This window comes from Anolis carolinensis, unplaced genomic scaffold (genome assembly GCF_035594765.1).
Source record: "Anolis carolinensis isolate JA03-04 unplaced genomic scaffold, rAnoCar3.1.pri scaffold_12, whole genome shotgun sequence".
NCBI classification, from domain to species: Eukaryota; Metazoa; Chordata; class Lepidosauria; order Squamata; family Dactyloidae; genus Anolis; species Anolis carolinensis.
Genome location: NW_026943823.1, coordinates 4,789,666 through 4,804,095, shown reverse-complemented (window position 1 = coordinate 4,804,095; position 14,430 = coordinate 4,789,666). Strand labels below are relative to the sequence as shown.

The 14,430-nt window shown below is 39.2% G+C and overlaps 1 protein-coding gene across 3 annotated transcripts in view; it reads right to left on the bottom strand.

The window, feature by feature from the left end:
* pcdh11x (protocadherin 11 X-linked) overlaps window positions 1-14,430 on the bottom strand; it is a 514,120-nt gene that overhangs the window by 52,662 nt on the left and 447,028 nt on the right. For all 3 annotated transcript variants that reach the window (XM_062963876.1, XM_062963875.1, XM_062963877.1), the window contains one exon: window positions 4,090-4,288. In XM_062963876.1, the coding sequence (XP_062819946.1) occupies window positions 4,090-4,288 (199 nt within the window). The remainder of the gene's footprint in view (window positions 1-4,089; window positions 4,289-14,430) is intronic.

The window sequence follows — 14,430 nt, the reverse complement described above, 5'->3', positions numbered from 1 at the left end:
TTTATTTGCAACATTTATACCCCGCCCTTCTCACCCGAGGGGACTCAGGGCGGCTAAAAATAATAAATGTACCATATATTCTCGAGTATAAGCGGACCCAAATATAAGCCAACCAGGATCCTCACCTGAGTATAAGCCGAGGGGGACTTTTTTAGTCCTAAAAAAGGGCTGAAAAACTAGGCTTATACTCGAGTATATACAGCCATTGAGAAAGAGGGACCTGGAAAAGCTTCTCAGCTGCAGAGCTCCTTGGACTTAAAACAACCAAAGACTGTAATGTATATTTTCCTTTACCCCTTTGAAACTTCCAGCTTATTGGGATAACCTTTTGTGAACAATAAAACCAGTTTTGAGTTATCTACAGTGTTATGTATACCGGGGGGGGGGGGGGGGCTTCCCATATCGTGCTCCAGAAGGTAATGGAAGGAACAAAAGAACAGATGAAATGGGAGAAACGAATTCCATGCACAACTCTAATGAACATGAAATGCATTCACAATGTTATATGATTTACACACTGCAACCTTAATGCATAGTGAGATATTCTAGGTTCTAAGTTTAATATTCTTGATAGTATATAGTTTCTAGAACGGCCTTTTCCTTGCCAAGTTATCTGTACTTGGATAACTTTAGATATTCAGAGCTAATGTTAAATATCTGACATTCAGGTGTCTTTATATATTTTTATCGCCAAACCCAAAACTAGACACAAAAGTTGATGACAGGACAAGGACCATGATGTTATACATTCAAAATAAAACCAATTACAACACAGACACTGATCATACCTGATATCATCAGCAAGGAATGGGATTTTGGGCTGTTTTGGTTTTGATCAACCACTTCCCACGCCATAATTCAAACTATTTTTTATAACATTGACTTACTTGCTCTAGTCTTGTCCAGCGCATTGAAACTCGGATGGAAATAACGGTCTATATTATGCTATTAAGAATACCGTCTATAATTATAATTATGGAAAGAAAATCTGGAAATGGTGTGCACTTGACATTGGTCTGGAGATAAAAACGGTCAGTTCACAATCAGCAGTTCACGGTCTTGTCGAAATGACCTTTAAGTGCTAGGCATTAAACCACAAGATGCTCCTTCTAAAAGTTATAATAACGTAAAAAGGAATCCGATTTGTTACTTTGCCTTTTTAATAGTAATTGATTTAAACCAAATGTCTCAAATAAGCTGGAGTGCAATTATCCTGCAACTTTCACACTTCTCCATTTCTCTGGAGGCCAGGTTGAGCATTTCTGGGTAAAAATTAAAGAGGGGGAAAAAATCAAAGAAATGTCATTTTGGGGGTCTATTAGTACAGACCTCCATACCAGGTTGAGGATTTGGATGGTGCCTTCAAGGAACAAAGGACCACACATTTGGAAGGGAGAGATGTAGTAGTAATAGGAGATTTCAACTATCCTGATATTTCTAAGAATATCAGGTTCAACAAATTCCTCACCTTTTCCTTTCTCAAATGCATTTTCTTTTTTGCTAAAAGTAAAGGTTTTCCTCTGACATTAAGTCTAGTCGAGTCTGACTCTGGGAGTTGGTGCTCATCTCCATTGCTAAGCTGAAGAGCCGGCGTTGTCCATAGACGTCTCCTAGGTCATGTGGCCGGCATGACTGCATGGAGCGCCTGAGCAGTACCTATTGATCTACTCACATTTGCATGTTTTCAAACTGCTAGGTTGACAGACGCTGGGGCTAACAGCAGGAGCTCACCCCTTCCCACAGATTTGAACCACTGACCTTCTGGTCAGCAAGTCCTGCAGCTTAGTGGTTTAACCTGCTGCGCCACCGCGGCCCCTAGCTGTGATGATCAGTTGCACAAACAAAATGCAAAATTCTTGTCCTGCTCAACAATGACACACAATCTGAAGTTAAAGCAAAAGCAATGCAGTATTCAGCTATGAGCAGAGGTTGGAAAATTAAGTTTTTAAATATTAGTATATTATATAACACATTGCAAAACCAACCAAAAGTATTTCATTTTTGAGAGCGTAAAAGTATTTTAAAAAAATTGTGCATTGCATTACTCACTGCATAATTATTTTCCCAAGCTTTTAATGGAAATGTAAGTAAGTGACCTGAAATTTTACAAAACCCTCACAATGCCTGCAAACTTTTTAGTGCCATATGTTATGATTACCTAAAAGTAACATTACTAGTTTGTTATTTGCAAAACAAAATGTTTGCTTTCATTACCCTCAAAAGTAATTGTAACAGTTGGAACATGATACATGTTTTATTATGAAAATAGATTCCAATAGGATACAAATAGATTTCTGACTACTAAAAAGCAGACTGCATTGCGTAATCCAGAACATTGGATAAGCGAATGTTGGATAAGTGAGACTCTACTGTATATGGAAAAGATTGACTACAAAAACATTGACTACTAAAAGGCAGACTGCATTGGGTAATCCAGAACGTTGGATAAGCGAATGTTGGATAAGTGAGACTCTACTGTATATGGAAAAGATTGACTACAAAAACATTGACTACTAAAAGGCAGACTGCATTGGGTAATCCAGAACGTTGGATAAGCGAATGTTGGATAAATGAGACTCTACTGTATATGGAAAAGACTGACTACAAAAACATTGACTACTAAAAGGCAGACTGCATTGGGTAATCCAGAACGTTGGATAAGCGAATGTTGGATAAGTGAGACACTACTGTATATGGAAAAGATTGACTACAAAAACATTGACTACTAAAAGGCAGACTGCATTGGGTAATCCAGAACGTTGGATAAGCGAATGTTGGATAAGTGAGACTCTACTGTATATGGAAAAGATTGACTACAAAAACATTGACTACTAAAAGGCAGACTGCATTGGGTAATCCAGAATGTTGGATAAGCGAATGTTGGATAAGTGAGACACTACTGTATATGGAAAAGATTGACTACAAAAACATTGACTACTAAAAGGCAGACTGCATTGGGTAATCCAGAACGTTGGATAAGCGAATGTTGGATAAGTGAGACTCTACTGTATATGGAAAAGATTGACTACAAAAACATTGACTACTAAAAGGCAGACTGCATTGGGTAATCCAGAACGTTGGATAAGCGAATGTTGGATAAGTGAGACTCTACTGTATATGGAAAAGATTGACTACAGAAACATTGACTACTAAAAGGCAGACTGCATTGGGTAATCCAGAATGTTGGATAAGTGAATGTTGGATAAGTGAGACTCTACTGTATATGGAAAAGATTGACTACAAATATATCTATATATATAAAAGAGTGATGGAATCCTGGCGACCGCCAAAACAACAAAACTAAACACCCCACAACCTTGAAAATTGACAACACAACCCATCATCCATGCCTCTAGGTTGATACAACAAAAAGAAAAGAAAAATAAAGTCCTAATTAGAGGGAGAGGAATAATTGTTTTTATCCAATTGCTGCCAGTTAGAAGGCTAAGCTCCGCCCACTTGGTCTCCTAGCAACCCACTCACCCAGGGGACAGGCAGAGTTAGGCCTCACTTAGGCCTCTTCCACACTGCCTATAAAATACAAATTATCAGATTTTAACTGGATTAGATGGCAGTGTAGACTCAAGGCCCTTCCACACAGCTATACAACCCATTTATAATCTTATATTATCTGCTTTAACTGGATTATCTGGACTCCACACCTTTACCCTTGACCTTAACTACCACCAATTCCTCAATGCTTTATTTCACATACCACCATACTTTGCCACAGCAACGCGTGGCCGGGCACAGCTAGTTGACTACTAAAAGGCAGACTGCATTGGGTAATCCAGAACGTTGGATGAGCGAATGTTGGATAAGTGAGACTACTGTATATGATAAACACAATCATTTGGAAGTCTCTATTTTTAATCTGAAGAGCCGGCGGTGTCTGTAGACGTCTCCAAGGGCATGTGGCCAGCATGACTGCATGGAGCGCTGTTGCCTTCCTGCCGGAGCAGTACCTATTGATCTACTCACATTTGCATCTGTATACCTGGGATCATGTAAAAAATTTCTCGAACGGAAAGAGGTCACAAGTGGAAAAAGTTTAAGAAGCCCTGTTCTGGGAAGACACAGCAAACTTACTTGATTCTGGATCCGAATTGCCGTCTCCTTCTGTCCGGCTGTTGGGCGAGGTCTGTTCGTAGTACTCTTCTTGTGGGAAACCAAGGGGCAAAGGGTGTGACGTACTTGCGGTGCTGCTGGGTTCGTGGTCTCCGACGCCGCTGTCGCTGCAACTTTCCTGAGAACCATCCGGCAGATGAAACGTAACCCGGCGCTGAGACTGGAAAAGAGGGAAGAAAATCACAATATTCTAGCAGTGTTCCCAACAAAAAAACGGTGAATGAATATATCCAGCGTTAGAGATGCATTAAGTCAATAAACAGAAAGGGCATGTGATCCTTTCCTTGATATCTGTGTATATATTTCAAGCTTCAAATAATCTCTTTCCCTGTCATTTCAGCTGTACCTAAATTCCTTATAAACATTATAGATCCCGGGGTCAACATAAAACACAACTTGTACATAAACAGAGCTCCTTGAGCATTGATGTTGTTCTGAGTTCATAGAAAATTTAATACCAAATAATTCAAAACACTTCAGATGCTTTAGAGCTATGCCTTTTATACGTTGTTCTAAATATGGTATGAACATTGAAAAGCAAAGTATGGTAATCAAATGTAGGTAAAAGTAAAGGTTTCCCCTGACATTGTCCAGTCGTGTCCGACTCTGGGGGGGTTGGTGCTCATCTCCATTTCTAAGCCAAAGAGCTGGCGTTGTCCATAGACACCTCTAAGGTTATGTGGCCGGCATGACTGCATGGAACGCCGTCACTTTCCCGGCAGAGCTGTACCTATTGATCTACTCACATTTGCATGTGTTCGAACTGCTAGGTTGGCGGAAGCTAGGGCTAACAGCAGGAGCTCACTGTAATCAAATGTACAATCCACAAAGGCAAAATAAAAATCCCAAGAAAGAAGCAAATGAAAAGAATGAAATCTGTTAAAATATTAACATTGTCTTTTTCTTTTTTATTTGAATTTTCAAATATTTCCAATTTACTCTCCTTTGAAAGCAGTCTCTTTGAAAAACATCTTGGAATCCTCGTGGACAACAAGTTAAACATGAGCCAACAATGTGATGCGGCAGCTAAAAAAGCCAATGTGATTTTGGCTTGCATAAATAGGAGTCTAGTGCCTAGAACCTTGGAAGTCATGCTACCTCTCTATTTTATTCTGCCTTGGTCAGACCACACCTGGAATCACACTGTGTCCAATTTTGGGCACCGCAATTGAAGGGAGATGTTGACAAGCTGAAAGGTGTACAAAGGAGGGTGACTAAAAGGATCAATGGTCTGGAGAAGACGCCCCATGAAGAGTGGCTTAAAGAGCTGGGCATGTTTAGCCTGCAGAAAAAAAAGGCTGAAAGGGGACATGATGACGGCCATATTTACTATTTTTATTATGTTTACTTTGTTCTATGGTTTTCTTTTGACCATTGAATATTTTGCTTTATGTTGGAAACCGCCCTGAGATGGAGCGATATATAAATAAAGTTCTATTATTATTATTATTATTATTATTATTATTATTATTATTATTATTATTATTTATAACAATGTCAAGGAACTGTCCATGCAATGCTTTGTTGTGCAAGCTGTCAGCTCTAGTTTGTAGTGCGGTTTTCTTGTAATGATTTTTTTGTCTGCTGTGCTTTGAGGAGTTTCTGATTTTTGACTTCAATCAAAGCAGGTTCTTCACTTTGCTTTACATATTCCGCCAGGGCACGTTCTTCTTCTTTGACTGCTTGTTTTACTTGCAAGAGTCCTCTGCCACCAGATCTATTATTATTATTATTATTATTATTATTATTATTTATAATGATGTCAAGGAACTGTCCATGCAATGCTTTGTTGTGCCAGCTCTAGTTTGTAGTGCAGTTTTCTTGTACTGATTTTTTTTTTTGTCTGCTGTGCTTTGAGGAGTTTCTGATTTTTGACTTCAATCAAAGCAGGTTCTTCGCTTTGCTTTACATATTCTGCCAGGGCATGTTCTACTTCTTTGATAGTTTGTTTGACTTGAAAGAGTCCTCTGCCACCAGATCTTCTAGGCAGCTATTATTATTATTTTATTATTATGACACAGCAAACAAGATAGACATGCTGGATTTCATATCACAAACTCATAAGTCGAACACTTCCCAAGTGTCTAGGACTGTGTGATGTATTTTCGGATGATGCGCGCAGATCCCAGTCGGGTGGCCTTTTGCAGTTGGCAGATCGTAATTTTGTCAATGTCTATTGTTTCGAAATGCAGGCTGAGATCTTTTGAGAGGGCACCCAGTGTGCCCATCATCACCGGGACCACCTGTACTGGTTTCTGCCAGAATCTTTGAAGTTCAATCTTGAGGTCCTGATAACAGCTGATAATATTAATAATAATAATAATAATAATTTATTATGATGTGAGGGGAAGTAATAGGGACGAGGAAGCAAACTTGTTTTCTGCTGCCCTGGAGACGAGGATGCAATGGAACAATAGCTTCAAACTTCAGGAAAGGAGATTCCATTTAAACATTGGGAAGAACTTCCTCACTGTGAGAGCTGTTCAGCAGTGGAACTCTCTGCCCCAGTGGAGACTCTTTGGAGACTTTTAAGCAGAGACTGGATGGCCATCTGTTGGGAGTGCTTTGAATACGAGTTTCCTGCTTCTTGGCAGAATTGGATTGGATGGACTGGGTGGCCCTCGATGTCTTCTAACACTAGAATCCTAACTAACAGTGATACTTTGAAATACAGATTAAGATCTTATTGAGAAAAAGGCAGAGTAATATATTCTAAATTTTAAATTAGTTTCACTGTCTTCCATAATTTTGGCTACTAAAAGAAGGAAATTGAATATATGCATGCATTTAACCCTGGAGATGCAACCCACAAACCAGGCAACACTTAGCTTTGTATCTTTTATGAGCAATTTGAAATTCATCACATGTCAATGTGAAATCTCACATGCACATTAAATGTTAAAAGCTACTTTTAAGTCAAATTGTGGCATCTAGTTAGCATACAATAACTGCCTTTCAGAAGCTGAATTAAATATTTGTGACACTTAAAAAAAATTTTTTTTTAGCTATCTTCTCCCTTTTCTTTTTATTTGTTATTTTATTTCAATTCCGAGGCTCTTCTTTTCTCATGTTGAGAACTGTGGAAAATGATAGTTTAATTGGTAGATGTTGTTACGGGAAAGTGATTATTAACACATCAAGCATGCTATAGCTTTTGACATGAAAGAGAATTACAATGATCTAGAGGTGATCCTTGTGGCTTCTTCTCATAAATCATTGAAATCTGCCTTTGATCAGTTTCACAAACAATGAAAGGTGTAGTGAAGCCCACCTTCCAACTGTGCCTGACATCGGCAGAGATCTCAAGACATCGAAAACTGCTCAAAGGGATTTGGAAGACTGAGGAATAATGGATTAGGCCCAGTGCTTTTTGTTAGGTAAGAGGAATCAACATTTAATAACTTAAGGATGTCAATTAGCTAATCTTAATGTATGAGGGTTGAATGAAAAGTAATGCCTCCACCTTCGTAACTCCTCAACAGATGGCAGGTCCTGGCTTGTTCAGTAGACTCTCCTCTACAGTTTCATTTGACGGGAAGCCTTAGCATTGAATGGTTGTGTTGTTAAAGTGCGAAGTATGGAACCCTGCGCAGACAGGGAAGCCTTAGCATTGAACGGTTGTGTTGTTAAAGTGCGAAGTATGGAACCCTGCGCAGACAGGGAAGCCTTAGCATTGAACGGTTGTGTTGTTAAAGTGCGAAGTATGGAACCCTGCGCAGATGGGGAAGCCTTAGCATTGAACGGTTGTGTTGTTAAAGTGCGAAGTATGGAACCCTGCGCAGACAGGGAACCTTAGCATTGAACGGTTGTGTTGTTAAAGTGCGAAGTATGGAACCCTGCGCAGACAGGGAAGCCTTAGCATTGAACGGTTGTGTTGTTAAAGTGCGAAGTATGGAACCCTGCGCAGACAGGGAAGCCTTAGCATTGAACGGTTGTGTTGTTAAAGTGCGAAGTATGGAACCCTGTGCAGACAGGGAAGCCTTAGCATTGAACGGTTGTGTTGTTAAAGTGCGAAGTATGGAACCCTGCGCAGACAGGGAAGCCTTAGCATTGAAGGGTTGTGTTGTTAAAGTGCGAAGTATGGAACCCTGCGCGGACAGGGAAGCCTTAGCATTGAACGGTTGTGTTGTTAAAGTGCGAAGTATGGAACCCTGCGCAGACAGGGAAGCCTTAGCATTGAACGGTTGTGTTGTTAAAGTGCGAAGTATGGAACCCTGCGCAGACAGGGAAGCCTTAGCATTGAACGGTTGTGTTGTTAAAGTGCGAAGTATGGAACCCTGCGCAGACAGGGAAGCCTTAGCATTGAAGGGTTGTGTTGTTAAAGTGCGAAGTATGGAACCCTGCGCAGACGGGGAAGCCTTAGCATTGAACGGTTGTGTTGTTAAAGTGCGAAGTATGGAACCCTGCGCAGACAGGGAAGCCTTAGCATTGAAGGGTTGTGTTGTTAAAGTGCGAAGTATGGAACCCTGCGCAGACGGGGAAGCCTTAGCATTGAACGGTTGTGTTGTTAAAGTGCGAAGTATGGAACCCTGCGCAGACAGGGAAGCCTTAGCATTGAACGGTTGTGTTGTTAAAGTGCGAAGTATGGAACCCTGCGCAGACAGGGAAGCCTTAGCATTGAACGGTTGTGTTGTTAAAGTGCGAAGTATGGAACCCTGTGCAGACAGGGAAGCCTTAGCATTGAACGGTTGTGTTGTTAAAGTGCGAAGTATGGAACCCTGTGCAGACAGGGAAGCCTTAGCATTGAACGGTTGTGTTGTTAAAGTGCAAAGTATGGAACCCTGTGCAGACAGAGAAGCCTTAGCATTGAACGGTTGTGTTGTTAAAGTGCGAAGTATGGAACCCTGCGCAGAAGGGGAAGCCTTAGCATTGAACGGTTGTGTTGTTAAAGTGCGAAGTATGGAACCCTGTGCAGACGGGGAAGCCTTAGCATTGAACGGTTGTGTTGTTAAAGTGCGAAGTATGGAACCCTGCGCAGACGGGGAAGCCTTAGCATTGAACGGTTGTGTTGTTAAAGTGCGAAGTATGGAACCCTGCGCAGACAGGGAAGCCTAGCATTGAACGGTTGTGTTGTTAAAGTGCGAAGTATGGAACCTTGTGCAGAAGGGGAAGCCTTAGCATTGAACAGTTGTGTTGTTAAAGTGTTGTTGTTCTCCTTCAACTACAGCACCTTTTATCAATTCTGTTAGATTTTAACCGATACACTCTTTGCACCACCGCCCAGCTTTTTACTGTTTTAACCTATTGCATTGTTTTTATTTGACGGTGTTATCCACTATTATATTGCTGTCAAAAATGTTAATCTTTGTAATGTTAAATGTTTATTATGTTCATTTTTTTTGTAAATGTATTTTATGTTGTTTTGTATATTGTGGATATTTGGGCTTGGCCCCACGTTAGCTGCCCCAAGTTCCCACGGGGAGGTGGAGGCGGGATATAAAAATAAAGTTGTTATTATTATTATTATTATTATTATTATTATTATTATTATTTGAAACACAACAAGATGAGTTCACAGCAGACAGTCTGCTGGTTCCTGTATCGGATCAAACGTCGGACACTTCCCTAGTTATTATTGACACAGAGACATAGTATAACACAACAAACGAGATCTATATGCTGGATTTCGTATCACAAAATCACAAGTCGAACACTTCCCAATAATAATAATAATAATAATAATAATAATAATAATAATAATAATACAAGAAAACCGCACTACAAACTAGAGCTGACAGCTGGCACAACAAAACACTGCATGGAAAGTTCCTTGACAAAATTGAAGGAAAAGCTGATAAGGAGAAGACCTGGCTCTGGCTCACGAATGGGACCCTGAAGAAGGAGACAGAAGGCCTGATCCTTGCAGCCCAGGAGCAAGACATCAGAACAAAGGCAATTCAGGCCAAGATTGAAAAATCAGCTGATGACCCAAAATGCAGACTGTGCAAGGAAACCGACGAAACCATTGATCATATCCTCAGCTGCTGTAAGAAAATCGCACAGACAGACTACAAACAGAGGCACAACTATGTGGCCCAAATGATTCATTGGAACTTATGCCTTAAGTACCACCTCCCAGCAGCAAAGAACTGGTGGGATCACAAACCTGCAAAAGTACTGGAAAATGAGCACGCAAAGATACTGTGGGACTTCCGAATCCAGACTGACAAAGTTCTGGAACACAACACACCAGACATCACAGTTGTGGAAAAGAACAAGGTTTGGATCATTGATGTTGCCATCCCAGGTGACAGTCGCATTGATGAAAAACAACAGGAAAAACTCAGCCGCTATCAGGACCTTAAGATTGAACTTCAAAGACTCTGGCAGAAACCAGTACAGGTGGTCCCGGTGGTGATGGGCACACTGGGTGCTGTGCCAAAAGATCTCAGCCGGCATTTGGAAACAATAGACATTGACAAAATCACCATCTGCCAACTGCAAAAGGCCACCCTACTGGGATCTGCACGCATCATCCGAAAATACATCACACAGTCCTAGACACTTGGGAAGTGTTCGACTTGTGGTTTTGCGAAACGAAATCCAGCATATCTATCTTGTTTGCTGTGCCATACAACGTCGTTGTGTTGATAATAATAATAATAATAATAATAATAATAACAATAATCATCATCATCATCATCATCATAACATCATTAAATGCTAATCAAAGGTAGTAAAACTCTGGAGGAGAGGATGTTTGAGATCTGTTATTTAATAAATTGTTATTTTTACTTCAAATTCGATCTGTTCCCTGCATCACGGACACCTTCCAAATAATTAGCTAGTGTGGGGGCAGAACGTGATGCATTCAACATAAATTGCATTATTTGGCCATGTACATCCAGCCTGAGAGAAGGATTGACATTGTATCAAAATTGGGAACTTTTCATACGTTTCAACATCATATTTCTCACATAGAGGAGGGGAGAAAAAGGACATGAGAGCTACTGAAGTTTTAAAGTACAACTGTTCGAGTACACAAGCTCAAACTGGCTTTTAGCCAGCTAAGGTTTCTTTTTTATTAGACATAGAGTTATATATGACAGCAAATTTAATTCATTCTGCAGCTTTAAAATGATTGCTGTGTATCATGTTCCAGGAAACGATGTACCCTTGTAGCTCTTGAAAAATGCACCGAATGCCACAGCAATAATTTTTTTTTTTGGATTTTGTTTCTTTCCAAGCTGCACACAAGAAGCTCCCAGATTAATTTATTTTGCACCCATTTTAAAGTCATATTCTTCAAAGCAGGGAAAGCACAGCAAAGACAAAAAAATATGAAGCAATTAGTTGCTCCCAGGGTCATGGAATCTTATCACCTAATGCTTAATTCAAAAGCTGCAAATGAAGCATGACAGACTGGGTCAGGACAATCTCAAAACAATAAAAAACAAAAAAACCCACTAGAATGCCCATATTTATTTATTTTGTTTTGTTGCCTGGAACTTATACATCATTTAACTTCTAAACGGCTCTGATGAAAGACTTCCTCTGTTTCCTGTAAGCTCGACGACCTAATTACTGGCTTGCTGATATTTTCAGAACTTGAATAATATGAGGAAAACAAATTGATTCCAGATACATTTTCTTCAATTTCTTTTCTTAATTGTTTGGAGACATAATGTTGACATTGAAATATATAGGTGAGAATACTGTATCAGCTTACATTTAACTAAGTAACTTCACTAGGCCTTGTCTTCTCCTCAAACTTTATGGAAACATCATTCAGGCATGCTCCAATTGCCAACAGAATGGGTTTCTTTCTACCAATGCACCCAATGCCTGATAAAGTACCATATTTCACCAAATCTAAGGTATGAGGAATGAATGAAAAGTAATGCCTCCACCTCCGTTACTTGGGTTTGGATGGGAATATTTTAATAAATCAAACACAGAAATAATCCTTAGAATGTGCTCTTTCACTACCACGATTCACCAGACAATTGGATCAATTTCTGCCAACAATGAACAGGTTTTCTGAAGCTGTCACAGAAGAAGTCGACACTCTGTTTCTGCAACTGGCGTCTCACAGGACCCACCGTGCACAGATCTTCCGATAGCCAAGCAAAGCAATAATGTGACCCACACGTTCTTGTGAAATGCTGATTATGCTTGAAATTTCTCTCTGACACACAGGACTCACATCAATACAATCACCATAAACAGCTTGCATTCTCTGATGAATCTCCTTCTGTGGTCAAGAATTCAATGACTGCACATTGCTTAAGTCACATTGACTGACCGTCTGGGTTCCATACTTCGCACTTTAACAACACAACCGTTCAATGCTAAGCCTTTCCCATCTGCACAGGGTTCCATACTTCGCACTTTAACAACACAACCGTTCAATGCTAAGGCTTTCCCATCTGCACAGGGTTCCATACTTCGCACTTTAACAACACAACCGTTCAATGCTAAGGCTTTCCCATCTGCACAGGGTTCCATACTTTGCACTTTAACAACACAACTGTTCAATGCTAAGGCTTCCTGCCAAATGTAATTGTAAAGGAGAGTCTCCTGAACAAGCCAGGACCTGCCGCAGACCAGCACTGACATCTGTTGAGGAGTTATGAAGGTGGAGGCATTACTTTTCATTCAACCTTTGTACTATGGAATCTAAGGTGGGTCCTGTTTTTGAAGCTTTGATTTTAGGAAGAAATAATTTACTTAAAATATCTTTAAATATTTCCTCTGCATGCACAATAACGTTTTTTGTTGCATTGTCAAAGGCTTTCACGGCCGGAATCACTGGGTTGCTGTGAGTCTTTTGGGCTGTATGGCCATGTTCCAGAAGCCACATTCCAGGAGCGAAAGCTTCTGGAACATGGCCATACAGTCTAAAAGACTCACAGCAACACACTCTTTTTGTTTCAACATAGCTTTGTACTGCAATATTTCCTGCGAAGTAAGGAGGGAGTGTGAAAAAATCCAGAAGTCACTGTTTGCCTGAAATTATATTAAGTTTATGGACTTGTTGTGAAGGCAGAGGAAGAAGGAAGCATGGATAGGGAAAAAAAAACAATAATTGCGCTGAGATTGAGGACAGAATGGTTGGAGCATGGCAGAGCTGCTGTGATTGCTTTTTAACCGAAATTGCTGTGTTTTATCTACAATGTATTATTTGCTATATTTTTATTGGATGCTGTTTTGTATTTGTATTTATTTTGGAAACTGCCTTGTATCTCTTTGGGGAGATAGTGCGGTATAGTAGAGTCTCACTTATCCAACACTCGTTTATCCAATGTTCTGGATTATCCAACACATTTTTGTAGTCAAAGTTTTCAATACATCGTGATATTTTGGTGCTAAATTCGTAAATACAGTAATTACAACGTAACATTACTGCGTATTGAACTACTTTTTCTGTCAAATTTGTTGTATGGCCTTTGTACTTGGAAGCCGCTCTGAGTCCCTTTTGGGTGATAGGGCGGATTAGAAATATATAATTATTATATTAGGGTTAGGGTTAAAAATAAAATACAGTAGAATCTCACTTCTCCAACACTCACTTATCCAATGTTCTGGATTATCCAATGCATTTTTGTAGTCAATGTTTTCAATTCATTGTGATATTTTGGTGCTAAATTCGTAAACACAGTAATTACTACATAGCATTAATGTGTAATGAACTTCTCTTTCTGTCAAATTTGTTGTATAACATGATGTTTTGGTGCTTAATTTGTAAAATCATAATCTATTTTGATGCTTAATAGGCTTTTCCTTAATCCCTCCTTATGATCCAACATATTCGCTTTTCCAACATTCTGCCGGCCCGTTTATGTTGGATAAGTGAGACTCTACTGTATATAAATAAAGTTGTATTATTATTATTATTATTATTATTATTATTATTATTATTATTACCCCGTTCCTCTCTGCTCTCTCTCTTTTGAAGGTGAGACAGTTTTGAAAGAAAAACAGCAACTCTAAGATACCATTGAATGTTATATGCACTTTTAACTATGATTTGTCATTTTATTGTGCTGTGTTTTTATGACTGCATATGGCATAGAATACAGTATCTGCCTTTGCTTTTATGATTGTATATAACTATATAACATGCTATGCTAGTTATAGATGTGTACATATATACATGTGTGTGTGTGTGTGTGTATGTATAATTGGCATAGTGTGTTACTATGCTAATATATATATATATATATATATATATATATATATATATATAGTATGTAATATACAACTTGATTTATAATATATAATATATTGTATGTACATGTAATATTGATAATATTATAATGTATTACAATATAATACTGATAATAATACAATTTAATAATA